General features: G+C 42.8%; 1 protein-coding gene across 1 annotated transcript in view; it reads right to left on the bottom strand.

Annotated features, from left to right (window-relative positions):
- Nucleotides 1–3,672: 3,672 nt before the first annotated feature.
- LOC110526970 (transmembrane protein 266) overlaps nt 3,673–18,150 on the bottom strand; it is a 113,343-nt gene continuing 98,865 nt past the window's right edge. Inside the window, exons 8-11 of the mRNA XM_036981010.2 lie at nt 17,257–17,372; nt 9,089–9,275; nt 5,854–5,919; nt 3,673–5,735 (exon numbers count right to left, since the gene is read on the bottom strand). Of these exons, the coding sequence (XP_036836905.1) occupies nt 4,951–5,735; nt 5,854–5,919; nt 9,089–9,275; nt 17,257–17,372 (1,154 nt within the window). The 3' untranslated portion in view covers nt 3,673–4,950. The remainder of the gene's footprint in view (nt 5,736–5,853; nt 5,920–9,088; nt 9,276–17,256; nt 17,373–18,150) is intronic.

Below are 18,150 nucleotides of genomic sequence, written 5' to 3'. Positions count from 1 at the left end.
GATAATAGTGTTATATATCACGGTGGATAATAGTGTTATATATCACGGTGGATAATAGTGTTATATATCACGGTGGATAATGGTGTTATATATCACGGTGGATAATAGTGTCATATATCACGGTGGATAATAGTGTTATATATCACGGTGGATAATGGAAAGCTACAGTATCAGGATAATAGTGTTATATATCACTGTGGATAATAGTGTTATATATCACGGTGGATAATAGTGTCATATATCACGGTGGATAATGGTGTTATATATCACGGTGGATAATAGTGTTATATAATCACGGTGGATAATGGTGTTATATATCACGGTGGATAATGGTGTTATATATCACGGTGGATAATAGTGTTATATATCACGGTGGATAATAGTGTTATATAATCACGGTGGATAATAGTGTTATATAATCACGGTGGATAATAGTGTTATATATCACGGTGGATAATGGTGTTATATATCACGGTGGATAATAGTGTTATTTATCACGGTGGATAATGGTGTTATATATCACGGTGGATAATAGTGTTATATATCACGGTGGATAATAGTGTTATATAATCACGGTGGATAATAGTGTTATATAATCACGGTGGATAATAGTGTTATATATCACGGTGGATAATAGTGTTATTTATCACGGTGGATAATGGTGTTATATATCACGGTGGATAATGGTGTTATATATCACGATGGATAATGGTGTTATATATCACGGTGGACAATAGTGTTATATAATCACGGTGGATAATGGTGTTATATATCACGATGGATAATGGTGTTATATATCACGGTGGATAATAGTGTTATATAATCACGGTGGATAATAGTGTTATATATCACGGTGGATAATAGTGTTATATATCACGGTGGATAATAGTGTTATATATCATGGTGGATAATAGTGTTATATAATCACGGTGGATAATAGTGTTATTTATCACGGTGGATAATAGTGTTATATATCACGGTGGATAATAGTGTTATATATCATGGTGGATAATAGTGTTATATAATCACGGTGGATAATAGTGTTATATATCACGGTGGATAATAGTGTTATATAATCACGGTGGATAATAGTGTTATTTATCACGGTGGATAATAGTGTTATATATCACGGTGGATAATAGTGTTATATAATCACGGTGGATAATGGTGTTATATATCACGGTGGATAATAGTGTTATTTATCACGGTGGATAATAGTGTTATATAATCACGGTGGATAATGGTGTTATATATCACGGTGGATAATGGTGTTATATATCACGGTGGATAATAGTGTTATATAATCACGGTGGATAATGGTGTTATATATCACGATGGATAATGGTGTTATATATCACGGTGGATAATAGTGTTATATAATCACGGTGGATAATAGTGTTATATATCACGGTGGATAATAGTGTTATATATCACGGTGGATAATAGTGTTATATAATCACGGTGGATAATAGTGTTATATATCACGGTGGATAATAGTGTTATATATCACGGTGGATAATAGTGTTATATATCACTGTGGATAATGGTGTTATATATCACGGTGGATAATGGTGTTATTTATCACGGTGGATAATAGTGTTATATATCACGGTGGATAATAGTGTTATATATCACGGTGGATAATAGTGTTATATATCACGGTGGATAATGGTGTTATTTATCACGGTGGATAATAGTGTTATATATCACGGTGGATAATAGTGTTATATATCACGGTGGATAATAGTGTTATATATCACGGTGGATAATAGTGTTATATATCACGGTGGATAATAGTGTTATATAATCACGGTGGATAATGGTGTTATATATCACGGTGGATAATGGTGTTATATATCACGGTGGATAATAGTGTCATATATCACGGTGGATAATAGTGTCATATATCACGGTGGATAATAGTGTTATATAATCACGGTGGATAATAGTGTCATATATCACGGTGGATAATGGTGTTATATACCACGGTGGATAATGGTGTTATATATAACGGTGGATAATAGTGTTATATATCACGGTGGATAATAGTGTTATATATCACGGTGGATAATAGTGTTATATATCACGGTGGATAATAGTGTTATATATCACGGTGGATAATGGTGTTATATATCACGGTGGATAATAGTGTTATATATCACGATGGATAATAGTGTTATATATCACGGTGGATAATAGTGTTATATATCACGGTGGATAATAGTGTTATATATCACGGTGGATAATAGTGTTATATATCACGGTGGATAATAGTGTTATATATAACGGTGGATAATAGTGTTATATATCACGGTGGATAATGGTGTTATATAATCACGGTGGATAATGGTGTTATATATCACGGTGGATAATAGTGTTATATATCACTGTGGATAATGGTGTTATATATCACGGTGGATAATAGTGTTATATATCACGGTGGATAATGGTGTTATATAATCACGGTGGATAATAGTGTTATATATCACGGTGGATAATAGTGTTATATATCACGGTGGATAATGGAAAGCTACAGTATCAGGATAATAGTGTTATATATCACGGTGGATAATAGTGTTATATATCACGGTGGATAATAGTGTTATATATCACGGTGGATAATGGTGTTATATATCACGGTGGATAATGGTGTTATATATCACGGTGGATAATAGTGTTATATATCACGGTGGATAATAGTGTTATATAATCACGGTGGATAATGGCACATTTAAGAAGGACAAAGAAAATCAGTGTGTTTCAAAATGTTGTATAGTTTCTGAATGAACACTGAAGTGCTCAATTACACTATATCAAAGGATATCTAATTAAGAATGCAAATACATTTGTTAAGACATACACACCAAACGTTTCTTCCGCTAACCCTAAGTAGAGGAAAAGCATTGTCGCCAAAGGAGGGTGGTGTGATCGTTCAGCTGGAAATAAAACGCTACATCAGCTCTTATTGAAACCCATAATGACTTTACTTCACATGATCATGGTCCTCAAATAACATTAGACCCAACCCCCACTTTACTGTCCCCATGTCTTAATGAATACTTCTGAAACACTTAGGCCTTGTTATTAATTAACAATTAAACATACAATTTACTTGTAAACACTTGACAAGAAACAAAATGGGTAGTTTATGTCCTAAATTAATTATTTGATCGAAAGTTAATTAGGGGGTTTAATCCTCATTACCAGACATTTATAATGACAAACCTCGTTAACCAATTACATTTTTGTTGCGACAGGTCTCTCCAATGGTAATAGATATGAATAATTTATTTCCTTTCAGAGCGATATGCAAATAAGTTGACAGTTGCTAATGCAGAAGTGTTGTAGGGTGATGTTGTAGAGTCTGGAGCCAATGGGAAGGCTCAGTCATATCTGATAAAGAGCCCACATGTAAAACAAACTCATTCATATTAATGTAGAGGATTCTATCTCAAATACATCGTAGTACTTTTTGGTTTGGTATGTATTCTACTGTGTCATTTCATGTATTGCTTTGTAAAGGGCATCCATATATACATCATATCCCTTGGTAACAACTAATGAATATTAGACTGAATATGAAAATCTCTGCTACCAATGTACAAAATATTATAATTTAAAATGGCATGGCTCATGTACAACTGAAAGCAATAAAATGGGACCACAGTATTGTTAATGTTACAAAGGTTTATTTATTATTTGAATGGCACCACCTGCATTTTGGCAATGAGTTCCCCACATATTAAGTTTACAAAACATCTGTAAAGATTAAAGTGCACAGGATTGGCTAGCCATGTTCAGGCTGCAGATCTTTTAAAGAAAGGTTCATGCTACCAGCACTCCAATCTAAAACACCAATCCTCCATCACAGCTCATAATCAGATTCACATGCTTTTCTTATGCTGGACCTCTTGGGATCCTTTAGGGCCATTCACTACCTATCCTCATACTTTTAATTCCTCCGTCATTTCCGTCTGGCTAGAAAATGCCAGGCTTGATATGGTTGATGTTCCTCTACTTCAATACAAACCTCTTTATCTCTGTTATAGAAAGACAAAAGTATAGTAAGAAAGTGTCTGTTTATTTGGCACAGACAGTTTGTCCAGAGAAAGCACCCTGTGGCTTGGTTGTTAGAGCAGAGAGAACTGCACACTTACAGTAGCTAATTCAAATAAAAAGCAAAAACACCACCCACTCCCACTCCCACTCCCACCCAACTTAGAGAAATCCCATGTCAAATCTGTCTTGTAGTTAACATAGGAACACTTGAATAGGCTTGTTCTGTAAAGGCTTGAATATGGCCCATTGCTGGTTTTATTTCAAACTGTTTTGTTTCACATTTGGGGCCCCATTTAAAGTGGGATTTCCTGATGATGGTTCTTTCTAGGCCCACACATGTCCCCTCTGTCCTCATTGGGTCATTGTTGTGCAAATGTGAATTATTCTAAGTCACCCCAAGATTGAGGTCGAGGAGGGTTGTGTCTGTCTGTCTGTCTCTGTCCGGAGCCCCACAGAGAAGGGAAGACTAACATGAGAGCGGTAGCCTAGCCCCAGATCTGTCTGTCTGTCTCTGTCCGGAGCCCCACAGAGAAGGGAAGACTAACATGAGAGCGGTAGCCTAGCCCCAGATCTGTTTGTGCTGTCTTGCTAACAGATGGTCTTTGTAACACCAGGTTTGATCTTGGACCAGGCTCTGACTTTGTTTGAAGCATGAGGATTTGGAGAAGCCAGGTCAGTCAGTTCTGTCTTGAGCTGTATGCTCTGTCCTCTGGGATGAACTATTGCCCTTTTCACACTGTTGTTCCGACCCGAGCCAACCAGTACTGGCTCTGACATATTCTTTTCACATGTCCTTTCCAGCACGGTTCAAACAACTATGGTGGATGCATAACCAGGCCAGCACAATGCAGCTCAGTTCGGCTTGGCTTAGCTCAGTAGTGTGAATCAACCCTATGTATCAGGCAGACGGCCCAGTGGACCATCAGCAGGGCCCAGTAGCCTATACTTCTCCTCCAAAGAGGACTCAGGAGTTCCGCCCTGCAGGTGGATGAGAGGCTTAGTCTGTAGGAGCACAGTGGCTGCGGCTCGGCCCTGTCTCTGGCCCCGGCTCTGGTACTGGTTCTCCTCCTGATTCTTCCAGTTGTAGATGTTGATTCTGTGCTCCAGCTCTGGGCTGGCCTTGGCTGAGCCGGCAGGACTGGGAAGCTTCAGGTTAACTGGGTCCACCAGGCCTTTCTGGGCCAGACAGGAGTCTTCAGATAGGGACGAGAGCAGCTCCTGGACTACCACGCTGGGGTCCTGTGGAAGGGGAGGCTGGGCTGAGGTCAGACCGAGGCCCAGAGGGCTGCAGTAGGGCAGGAGGAAGCAGCGCTGGCCCTGGGTGTTGGAGTGCTCGGTGTTAAAGTCCCTTTCCTGGGTCTGCTTCTGGGACTTGTAGTCCAGATAAGGCCCCCGGGCCTTGGTATGGGAATTGTAGTTCCTAGCCTGAGTGTGGTAGTCCCTGGCCGTGGCGTTGCTGCTGCAGTCCGTAGTAGACGAGCGCAGGGTGTGGCTGCTCAGGCTATGGGGGCGGGCAGTCAGACTGCTGCTGGACCGTGATACGCTGGTGGAAGTGTCACTCACAGCGCTGCTCATTTGCTCCACGCCCAGCAGAGGATTGTTGTGGGCGGGGTAATGGGTCTTAGGGAGGTGGACATCGATGGCTGCCGTGGTGATGACACGAAGACCCCCCATGTCTGAAATGACACATCATCCAGTACATCAGACTGGGGAAGATACAGTAGGTATACAGCAGAGTTGCCCCATATACATTACCAGCTATACACTTTATCCAAGATCCACTAAGTCACTCACCACTACTTTGTTCACTATAGTACTGGCTGATATAGTTGTTCATGTCGTCATGATGGACAACAGGATCTGGATAACAGATAAAAGAAGCATTATGAGGTTAAAGACCCAATCTGTATGATTTCAATGCACTGTAAACACAGTGCAAAGCAATCCCTAGATGTGGGAACAGTACATTTCACTTTTAGGTGGTGAGACATCTGACATCTTATCTATCCATCCAAGTCTACAGGTGCTTTACCGACTTAACCCTGGTTTCCAAATCACACCAAGATGGTGTTGTGAGGCTCAAGTACAGTAGTGAATGTGAGAGCAACCAGGCTTTGGTATAGAGTTCTCTTTGTGTCCTCAGCCAGACAGCCAGGGCCTCAGTGGTGAATGGTTCTGCCCCGATCTGCTCTTCAGTGTTCACTTGATTGGGCCTGAGCTCAGTGTTTGTCCGCTGAGTGGTGCCCAAAGTACCCTGAGTGCCTGGGTCGATCCCCCAGGACCACAGCAGACTCTGACGGGTAATTTCATTTATTTTTCAGAGTAAAATATTAATCCAGGGAAGGGAGAAAGGGATGGAGGGTGGGGGGGGGGACACCCCTGGAGAGGAAGCATTGCACTCACTAAAACACGACCAAGACAATCACTCAGTGATTAATAACAAATGAGGATGAGGTCTCAGAGAGAAAGAAATAATGAAATAAAGAGAAAGAGAGAAATAAATAAATAGAAAGACAGAAAAAAAGGAGAAAGAAAGAAAGAGAAAAAGGATGCACAACATGAAAGGTCCTCTCTCTCTCTCTGTCTCTCTCTTTCTCTCTGTCTCTCTCTCTCTCTCTCTCTCTCTGTCTCTCTCTCTCTGTCTCTGTCTTTCTCTCTGTCTCTCTCTGTCTCTCTCTCTCTCTCTCTCTCTGTCTCTCTCTCTCTCTGTCTCTCTCTCTCTCTCTCTCTCTTTCTTTCTCTCTCTGTCTCTCTCTCTGTCTCTCTTTTTTTCTCTCTCTCTTTCTCTTTCTCTGTCTCTCTCCTCTCTCTCTCTCTTTCTCTCTCTCTCTTTCTCTCTCTCTTTCTCTCTCTCTCTTTCTCTCTCTTTCTCTCTCTTTCTCTCTTTCGCTCTCTCTCTCATTTAGGTCATTTAATTTGGTTTAAATCAACAGAAAATTACTTCCTCATCCTCGTTGTGTATTATGGGGGCCCCGAAAAAACACTAATACGCAACAAAATGATTTTTAACGTTGTGGATAAAGTTCATAATGACACAATTTCACGTGTACAACATCTAAAGCCCTGCACCATTATACTGAGAGCTTTGCCGTTTCTAAAAGGACGTATTTGGGTATTTTTGGGGTCCCCATACTACACAAAAAGGATGAGGAAGTGATTTGCTCTCTGGGGTAAGTTTATCAAAAACACGTGAAATCACAGAAAAGGTGTCTGGACCCTTCTATAACATTCCATTTACATCAAAAAGAGAGATTTGGTTGTAAAAATAAAACGTATCCTTTAAGTGAGGTATTCACATTGAATTTTGGTACTTTGTCCTCTTCCCCCAGCAGTACAACACATAGAGAAGTTATGTGAACTTCCAAGAAGTTGATCTGAAAGCAATTACTGTGCTTTTCACCCACAACTCTTTGTGGTCAATTTGGTATGTTCCTCAAAATCAACAGCTGCTCTCTTGAGAAGTGACAAAACCACAAGTCCCTCGTGACCAGTAGACAAAATGTTTCTAACCTTTTCTACCTCCTTTTGAAACAAGCTTAGTTTTCAACAAGGAAATAGACTTCGCAGTAGAGTGCCTCAATTAGAATGAATGACACTTTGATGGCATCCCTCGGGCCAGAGGGCGGGGAGAGAGAGACGTGAGGAGTCCTAACCCAGTCCACGGTCTGTCCTTGCAGGACTGCCTGAAGCCTAAGTGCTCCTCCTGTCCCAATACTCCTTCCATGTTCTGGAGAAAAAAAAACACACTTGTTCCTAAGAGCCAGATTTCCCACAATCCCCTGGGGGTGGTGGTGTGGTGTCTCCTGGTGCCCTATTGTGGTTTCCAGGTGAAGAGGAGCAGATGTTCACAGTGGCCCTCTCTCTCCTCAGACCTCAGAACAAGGCCCAATGCACAGAGCACTCTGTACCTGAAACAGCCTGGCTGAGGTGGGGTGTGTGTGGGTGGGTGAGTGTGTGTGTGAGTGAGTGTGTGTGCATGACTGCATGTGTGTGTGACGTGCCGTTAGGAGAACATGCTTGTTGTCCCCAGATTTCATCACATCCTAAAAGCTTTTCTGCCCTCTTATTGATACTGCACTGCCTGCGGTCAGAGGTGTGGTGTGTGTGTTGTGTGTGTGTGTGTGCGTGCCTTGCCTGCGGTCAGAGGGGTGTTGTGAGTTACCGTCAGTGTTTTAAGAGGCTAGGGCCTGGAGACTAGCTCAGGGCTACTGCTGCTAGATCAGTTTGACACTGCTCTGACACCCCATTCACCTGATGTTACATTGGATGGGACTTTTTGTCCCACATAATTATGTACATACTTTATGTACAAACCTCTCTGCTGGTTCTGTCAGGATGCCTTTTCAACCATACAGACGAATGTAGAACTTTATTAAAATGAGTCACAGGCCTCCCGAGTGGTGCCGTGGTCTAAGGCAGTGCTAGCTCCTGGTTCGAGTCCAGGCTCTGTCGCAGCCGGCCGCAACCGGCGCACAATTGGCCCAGCGTCGTCCGGGTTAAGGGAGGGTTTGGCCGACAGGGATGTGCTTCTCCCATCGCGCACTAGCAAGCCAGGTATATGGTGTTTCCTCTGAGGACGCACGGCTCTCGACCTTCGCCTCTCCCGAGTCCGTACAAGAGTTGCAGCGATGAGACAAGACGGTAACAACCAATTGAATACCACAAAATTGGGGAGAAAAAGGGGTAATAATAAAAAATAAAATAATAAAATGAGTCAAGTTCATTGTTTTTGGTCTGTGGTGAAGTAATTCATAATTAGGATTTACAGCTGCCTCTTTCATCAGACTCAATATTCTTACATGGTCCAGAATATAGCAATACCCATGAAGAATATGAAAGAGCTAGTATCTATTTTATCTCATGGTCTGAGGATCATGGTATGGAGTATTACATATACTGTTATAGTTAGGGACAGAAAAACTCTGGGCCCTAGTTTCCCTGGATGTGACATACACTACATGACAAAAGGGGTGTCCATATCCTTTTGTATATATAGTGTAGCTTATAGGTACAGGTTTGGCGAGTGTACCTGCTGGGGTCTCCCTGAGGACTCCATGTCCCTCATCGTCAGACTCCCCAGGGCCCTGGCTCTCCACCACCTGGTAGCTGCTCCTCTGTTTGCCCCACACATGGTGGATCTGCATAGCAGCCTCCTGCTCTGCAGCCAGGTCCAAGTCCTGCTGGGCCAGGTGGGCCCGGAGCTGTCTGATCTCAAACTGAGGGAGGGGGGAGACAGAGAGAGAGAGTGACAGAGAGAGAGTTGGTCTGGAAAAGGCATACACACATGTATTCTTCTAGCTGAAATCTTGGTGTATTGATGTAACAATATGTCAGTGTTGACTAACCTAACCTTTTACTCCCAGACAGGCCCTTTCAGCATGATCCCAGGCATTCTGTAGGCTAAGTGGTTCTATTACTAGCTATAGGATCAATGCTTTCACTGGGGTTTCATCTGGCCTGATGGCTCATATTGACAAACAGACAGTCAGATTACACATGAACTGTTTGTTTGTAGCGTTACACTGAGGAGCCCATCATTACTGGGCTGTTTTGTACAACAACGTGTTTCCATTGATGTACAGTTATGGCTTCTCCCTGTATTGATCTTGGGACCTTGAGTCTTGGAAAGAAATGTAGTCCTTTAGTTCAACTGACTAGAGGAGTGCAGTCATTAATCAATCAATCAAATGTATTTATAAAGCCCTTTTTAAATCAGCAGATGTCACAAAGTGCTTTTACAGAAACCCAGCTTAAAACCTAACAGCAAGCAATGCCGATGTAGAAGCAGAGGGGCGAGGGAAAACTCCCTAGAAAGGCAGGGACCTAGGAAGAAACCTAGAGGGGAACCAAGCTCTGAGGGGGGGGGGGGGGCAGTCCTCTTCTGGCTGTGCTGCGTTGAGATTATAAGAGACCATGGCCATTAGGGCCAGATCGTTCTTCAAGATGTTCAAACGTTCATAGGTGACCAGTGACAGTGATAAAAATAACAACATGGAAAATATGTGTTGTCTACAACTATATGGGAAACATCTTTCCAAATATATTTTACTGTATTATGTTGCGTGCTTATGAGTATTGTGGGTTCATAATATCACAAGATCAACTTTTCTTGTGCCTGTTTATTACGGATTTGCAAATCATTGAATATTGTAAAACAATTTGAAGAAACATCTCTCTGATGTCTGTTGAAAATGCTTTGGCTACACCTTGAACTCTTCTGTGAAGTGTTACTGCCCCCCTGTGGTAGCAATTGAAATAGCAGCCTCTGGAAATCTGAAACAGCCTCAAACACAACCCTAGCCCAAGCGTCATGTCCACATCCTGCTTCAACTTTAACCCTAACCCTAGCCTCACCACAACCCTAACTCTAGCTTCATGTTTATCTCCAGGTTCAACCTTAACCCTAACCCTCAACCCTAACCATAGCGTCATGTCCACATCCTGGTTCAACCCTAACCCTAGGCTCAACAACAACCCCAACCCTACCTTCAGGTCCACATCCCAGTTCAAACCTAACCTCAACCTTAACCTGAACCATTACCATAGCATCATGTCCACATGCCAGTTCAACCGTTAACCACAGCCCTAACCCATGTCTAAATATCTATCGCTGCTCATTGGACCCTATGATCACTCAGCTACACAGCTGATGCCTGCTGGACTGTTCATTAACACGGTACTTCATTTTGTTTATCTGTCGGCCCCAGCCTCGAACTCAGGCCCTGTGTGTAGCTAACTGACCCTCTCTGCCCATCCATCGCCATTTACCCGTTGTTGTTGTCTTAGCTGTTTACCCGTTGTTGTTGTCTTAGATGTTTACCCGTTGTTGTCTCACCCGTTGTTGTCTTAGCTCTCCCAATCAACACATGTGATTGCTTTATGCCTCTCTCTAATGTCAATATGCCTTGTATACTGTTGTTTAGGGCAGCTCTCATTGTTTTATTTTACTGCGGAGCCCCTAGTCCTGCTCAACATGCCTTAGATAGCTCCTTTGTCCCACTCCCCACACATGCGGAGACCACAACTAGCTTAACTGGCGCCTCCAGAGATGCAACCTCTCTCATCGTCACTCAATGCCTAGGTTTACCTCCACTGTACTCGCACCCTACCATACCCTTGTCTGTACATTATGCCCTGAATCTATTCTACCACGCCCAGACATCTGCTCCTTTTATTCTCTGTTCCCAAAGCACTAGACCCTCATCCTACTCCTCCTCTGTTCCTCTGGTGATGTAGAGGTTAACCCAGGCCCTGCAGCCCCCGGCATCACTCCCATTCCCCAGGCGCTCTCATTTGTTGACTTCTGCAACCGTAAAAGCCTTGGGTTCATGCATGTTAACATCAGAAGCCTCCTCCCTAAGTTTGCTTTATTCACTGCTTTAGCACACTCTGCCAACCTTGATGTCTGAGCCGTGTCTGAATCCTGGCTTAGGAAGGCCACCAAAAATTCTGAAATTAGAGATAGCCTACAGAGTTCTGTCATACTATCCAGGTCGATGCCCAAAAAGTTTGAGCTTCTACTTTTAAAGATCCATCTCTCCAGAAATAAGTCTCTCACTGTTGCCTCTTGTTATAGACCCCCCTCAGCTCCCAGCTGTGCCCTGGACAGCATATGTGAATTGATCGCCCCCCATCTATCATCAGAGTTCGTACTGCTAGGTGACCTAAACTGGGATATGCTAAACACCCCGGCCGTCCTACAATCTAAATTATCATGGAACCTACCAGGTTCAACCCCAAATCCGTAAACATGGGCACCCTCATAGATATCATCCTGACCAACTTGCCCTCTAAATACACCTCTGCTGTCTTCAACCAGGATCTCACACTTCTGCGAGCAGGCCTTTCTAATTGACCTGGCCCAGGTATCCTGGATGGATATTGACCTCATCCCATCAGTAGAGGATGCCTGGTCGTTCTTTAAAAGTAATTTCCTCACCATCTTAAATAGGCATGCCCCTTTCAAAAATAATTGCACTAAGAACAGATATAGCCCTTGGTTCACTCCAGGCTTGACTGCCCTTGACCAGCACAAAAACACCCTGTGGTGTACTGCACTAGCCTCGAATAGTCCCTGCGATATGCAACTTTTCAAGGAAGTCAGGAACCAATACACACAGTCAGTTAGGAAAGCAAAGGCTAGCTTTTTCAAACAGAAATTTGCATCCTGCAGCACTAATTCCAAAAAGTTTTGGGACACTGTAAAGTCCATGGAGAATAGGAGCATCTCCTCCCAGCTGCCCACTGCACTGAGACTAGGAAACACTGTCACCACTGACAAATCCATGATAATCGAGAATTTCAATAAGCATTTCTCTACGGCTCGCCATGCTTTGCACCTGGCTACCCCAACAGCTCTGCACCCCCTGCAGCAACTGGTCCAAGCCCCCCCCCCCCCCCCCCCCGCTTCTCCTTCACACAAATCCAGACAGCTGAGGTTCTTAAAGAGCTGCAAAATCTGGATCCCTACAAATCAGCTGGGCTAGACAATCTGGACCCTCTCTTCCTAACATGATACGCTGCCATTGTTGCAACCCCTATTACTACTCTGTTCAACCTCTCTTTCGTATCGGCTGAGATTCTTAAGGATTGGAAAGCTGCCGCGGTCATCCGCCTCTTCAAAGGGGGAGACAGTCTAGACCCAAACTGTTACAGACCTATATCCATCCTGCCTTTCTAAAGTGTTCAAAAGCCAAGTGAACAAACAGATCATCAACCATTTCGAATTCCACCGTACCTTCTCCGCTGTGCAATCTGGTTTCTGAGCTGGTCACGGGTGCACCTCAGCCACGCTCAAGGTCCTAAACGATATCATAACCTCCATCGATAAAAGACAGTACTGTGCAGCTGTCTTCATTGACCTGGCCAAGGCTTTCGACTCTGTAAATCAACGTATTCTTATCGTTTCTGTAATGACTGTCTCAGACAGAGTTCAGTGTGTCAAATCGGAGGTCCTGTTGTCCGGACCTCTGGCAGTCTCTATGGGGGTGCCACAGGGTTCAATTCTCAGGCCGACTCTTTTCTCTGTATTTATCAATGTCGCTCTTGCTGCTGGTGATTTTCTGATCCACCTCTACGCAAACAACACCATTCTGTATACATCTGGCCCTTCTTTGGACACTGTGTTAACAAACCTGCAAATGAGATTCAACACCATACAACACTCCTTCAGTGGCCTCCAAATGCTCTTAAATATTAGTAAAATGAAATGCATGCTCTTCAACCGATCGCTGCCCGCACCCACCCGCGCGAATAGAATCACTCAGATGGTTCTGATATGTGGACAACTATAAATACCTAGGTGTCTGGCTAGACTGTAAACTCTCCTTCCAGACTCACATTAAGCATTTCCAATCCAAAGTTAAATCTAGAATTGGCTTCCTATTTCACAACAAAGCCTCCTTCACTCATGCTGCCAAACATACCCTCGTAAAACTGACTATCCTACCGATCCTTGACTTTGGCAATGTCATTTACAAAATAGCCTTCAACACTCTACTCAGCAAATTGGATGTAGTCTATCACAGTGCCATCAGTTATGTCATCACAGTGCCATCAGTTATGTCACCAAAGCCCCATATACTACCCACCACTGCGACTTGTATGCTCTCGTTGGCTGGTCCTCGCTACATATTCGTCGCCAAACCCATTGGCTCCAGGTCATCTATAAGTCTTTGCTAGGTAAAGCTCCGCATTATCTCAGCTCACTGGTCACCATAGCAACACCCACCCGTAGCACGCGCTCCAACACGTATATTTCACAGGTCATCGCCAAAGCCAACACCTCCTTTGTCCGCCTTTCCTTCCAGTTCTCTGATACCAATGACTGGAACGAATTGCTAAAATCACTGAAGTTGGAGACTTATATCTCCCTCACTAACTTCAAGCGTCCGCTGTCAGAGCAGGTTACCGATCGCTGCAGCTGTACACAGCCCATCTGTAAATAGCCCATCCAACCAACTACCTACTTCATCCCCATATTTGTTTTTTGTTTTTCTGCTCTTTTGCACACCAGTATTTCTACTTACACATCCTCATCTGCGCATACAGTTGAAGTCAGAAGTTTACATAAACATACTTTGGAGTCATTAAAACCGTTTTTTCAACCACTCCACAAATTTCTTGTTAACAAACTATAGTTTTGGCAAGTCGGTTAGGACATCTACTTTGTACATGACAAAAGTAATTTTTCCAACAATTGTTTACAGACAGATTGTTTCACCAGTGGGTAAGAAGTTTACATACACTAAGTTGACTGTGCCTTTAAACAGATGTCATGGTTTTAGAAGCTTCTGATAGGCTAATTGACATAATTTGAGTCAATTGGAGGTGTACCTGTGGATGTATTTCAAGGCCTACCTTCAAACTCAGTGCCTCTTTGCTTGACATCATTGGAAAATCAAAAGAAATCAGCCAAAACCTCAGAAAAATAATTGTAGACCTCCACAAGTCTGGTTCATCCATGGGAGCAATTTCCAAATGCCTGAAGGTACCACGTTCATCTGTACAGACAATAGTACGCAAGTATAAACACCATGGGACCATGCAGCCGTCATACCGCCCAGGAAGGAGACGCATTCTGTCTTCTAGAAATTAACGTACTTTGGTGCGAAAAGTGAAAATCAATCCCAGAACAACAGCAAAGGACCGTGTGAAGATGCTGGAGGAAACAGGTACAAAAGTTTCTATATCCACATTAAAACGAGTCCTACAGTGCCTTGCGAAAGTATTCGGCCCCCTTGAACTTTGCGACCTTTTGCCACATTTCAGGCTTCAAACATAAAGATATAAAACTGTATTTTTTTGTGAAGAATCAACAACAAGTGGGACACAATCATGAAGTGGAACGACATTTATTGGATATTTCAAACTTTTTTAACAAATCAAAAACTGAAAAATTGGGCGTGCAAAATTATTCAGCCCCTTTACTTTCAGTGCAGCAAACTCTCTCCAGAAGTTCAGTGAGGATCTCTGAATGATCCAATGTTGACCTAAATGACTAATGATGATAAATACAATCCACCTGTGTGTAATCAAGTCTCCGTATAAATGCACCTGCACTGTGAACTGTCTCAGAGGTCCGTTAAAAGCGCAGAGAGCATCATGAAGAACAAGGAACACACCAGGCAGGTCCGAGATACTGTTTAAAGCCGGATTTGGATACAAAAAGATTTCCCAAGCTTTAAACATCCCAAGGAGCACTATGCAAGCGATAATATTGAAATGGAAGGAGTATCAGACCACTGCAAATCTACCAAGACCTGGCTGTCCCTCTAAACGTTCAGCTCATACAAGGAGAAGACTGATCAGAGATGCAGCCAAGAGGCCCATGATCACTCTGGATGAACTGCAGAGATCTACAGCTGAGGTGGGAGACTCTGTCCATAGGACAACAATCAGTCGTATATTGCACAAATCTGGCCTTTATGGAAGAGTGGCAAGAAGAAAGCCATTTCTTAAAGATATCCATAAAAAGTGTCGTTTAAAGTTTGCCACAAGCCACCTGGGAGACACACCAAACATGTGGAAGAAGGTGCTCTGGTCAGATGAAACCAAAATTGAACTTTTTGGCAACAATGCAAAACGTTATGTTTGGCGTAAAAGCAACACAGCTCATCACCCTGAACACACCATCCCCACTGTCAAACATGGTGGTGGCAGCATCATGGTTTGGGCCTGCTTTTCTTCAGCAGGGACAGGGAAGATGGTTAAAATTGATGGGAAGATGGATGGAGCCAAATACAGACCATTCTGGAAGAAAACCTGATGGAGTCTGCAAAAGACCTGAGACTGGGACGGAGATTTGTCTTCCAACAAGACAATGATCCAAAACATAAAGCAAAATCTACAATGGAATGGTTCAAAAATAAACATATCCAGGTGTTAGAATGGCCAAGTCAAAGTCTAGACCTGAATCCAATCGAGAATCTGTGGAAAGAACTGAAAACTGCTGTTCACAAATGCTCTCCATCCAACCTCACTGAGCTCGAGCTGTTTTGCAAGGAGGAATGGGAAAAAAATGTCAGTCTCTCGATGTGCAAAACTGATAGAGACATACCCCAAGAGACTTACAGCTGTAATCGCAGCAAAAGGTGGCGCTACAAAGTATTAACTTAAGGGGGCTGAATAATTTTGCACGCCCAATTTTTCAGTTTTTGATTTGTTAAAAAAGTTTGAAATATCCAATAAATGTTGTTCCACTTCATGATTGTGTCCCACTTGTTGTTGATTCTTCACAAAAAAATACAGTTTTATATCTTTATGTTTGAAGCCTGAAATGTGGCAAAAGGTCGCAAAGTTCAAGGGGGCCGAATACTTTCGCAAGGCACTGTATATCGACATAACCTGAAAGGCCGCTCAGCAAGGAAGAAGCCATTGCTCCAAAACCGCCATAAAAAAGCCAGACTACATTTTGCAACTGCACATGGGGACAAAGATCGTACTTTTTGGAGAAATGTCCTCTGGTCTGATGAAACAAGGCTGTCAGGGCGGGGGTGGCAGCATCATGTTGTGGGGGTGCTGTGCTGCAGGAGGGACTGGTGCACAACACAAAATAGATGGCATCATGAGGTAGGAAAATTATGTGGATATTTTGAAGCAACATCTCAAGACATCAGTCAGGAAGTTAAAGTTTGGTCGCAAATGGGTCTTCCAAATGGACATGACCCCAATCATACTTCCAAAGTTGTGGCAAAATGGCTTAAGGACAACAAAGTCAAGGTATTGGATTGGCCATCACAAAGCCCTGACCTCAATCCCATAGAACATTTGTGGACAGAACTGGAAAAGCGTGTGTGAGCAAGGAAGCCTATAAACCTGACTCAGTTACACCAGCTCTGTCAGGAGGAATGGGCCAAAATTCCCCCAACTTATTGTGGGAAGCTTGTGGAAGGCTACCTGAAACATTTGACCCAAGTTACTAATTGAGTGTATGTAAACTTCTGACCCACTGGGAATGTGATGAAAAATGAAAGAAATCATTCTCTCTACTATTATTCTGACATTTCACATTCTTAAAATAAAGTGGTGATCCCAACTGACCTAAGACAGGAATGAAGGTGAAATAAATGTCATTATTTGTATGTATTTTTTAATCCTGGTTCAGCCTTAGCCCTAGCCTCAACCATAACCTAGCTTCAACCAAAACCCTAACCATAGTCTCAACGCTATCTGTGAGGTGATGGTGCGTGGACATACTGCCTGCTCCTGGCAGATCTGTGTGAGTCGTTCCAGCTGCTCCTCCCTGACAGCCTTGATCTTCTCACACTGCAGGATCTCCAGCTCCATCTCCACCTTCACCTGCAACACATAGGCTGAGAGAGGGAATAGATAGTTAGAGAGAGGGAAGAGACAGATAGAAAATAAATAGAGAGAGAAGATACAAATAGAGAGAGGGAAGAGACAAAGAGAAAAGAGATAGAGAGAGGGAAGACAGATAGAGAGAGAGAGAAGAGACAGAGGTCAGAGAGAGAGAGAGAAGAGACAGATAGAGGGAAGAGACATAGAGAGAGAGAGTAGAGACAGATAGAGAGAGGGAAGAGACAGATAGAGACAGAGAGAAGAGACAGATATAGGTCAGAGAGAGAGAGAGAAGAGACAGACAGAGAGAAAAGAGATAGAGAGAGGGAAGAGACAGATAGAGAGAGAGAAGAGACAGAGGTCAGAGAGAGAGAGATGAGACAGATAGAGAGAGAGTAGAGACAGATAGAGAGAGGGAAGAGACAGAGGTCAGAGAGAGAGAAGAGACAGAGAGAGGGAAGATACATAGAGAGAGAGGGAAGAGACGTATTTGATATGTATTTATTTATAGGGGACAATGCACATGAATCAACATCAATATTAAAATAATGCAACATCCATGTAAATGTGCCGGGGTTAGCCAAAATATTATTTTTTACCTTTAGTCCCAGGACCTTTACACAGTCACAATACACATACTCACTAAAACAATACAACATACAAATACATTACATCCAATAATATATGTGACCGACCGGCTCAAATCGGTCTTATCTAGCAACATTTGATATTGTGTTTTTTTTTACATTGGATAAAAGTAGAGATATCATCATTCCAACAACAATAACTTAT

Source organism: Oncorhynchus mykiss, chromosome 6 (assembly GCF_057628025.1).
Source record: "Oncorhynchus mykiss isolate SJ-2025 chromosome 6, ASM5762802v1, whole genome shotgun sequence".
In the NCBI taxonomy this organism is placed as follows: domain Eukaryota; kingdom Metazoa; phylum Chordata; class Actinopteri; order Salmoniformes; family Salmonidae; genus Oncorhynchus; species Oncorhynchus mykiss.
Note: the sequence above shows the minus strand (reverse complement) of the source record. Positions and strands in the feature narration are given on the sequence as shown.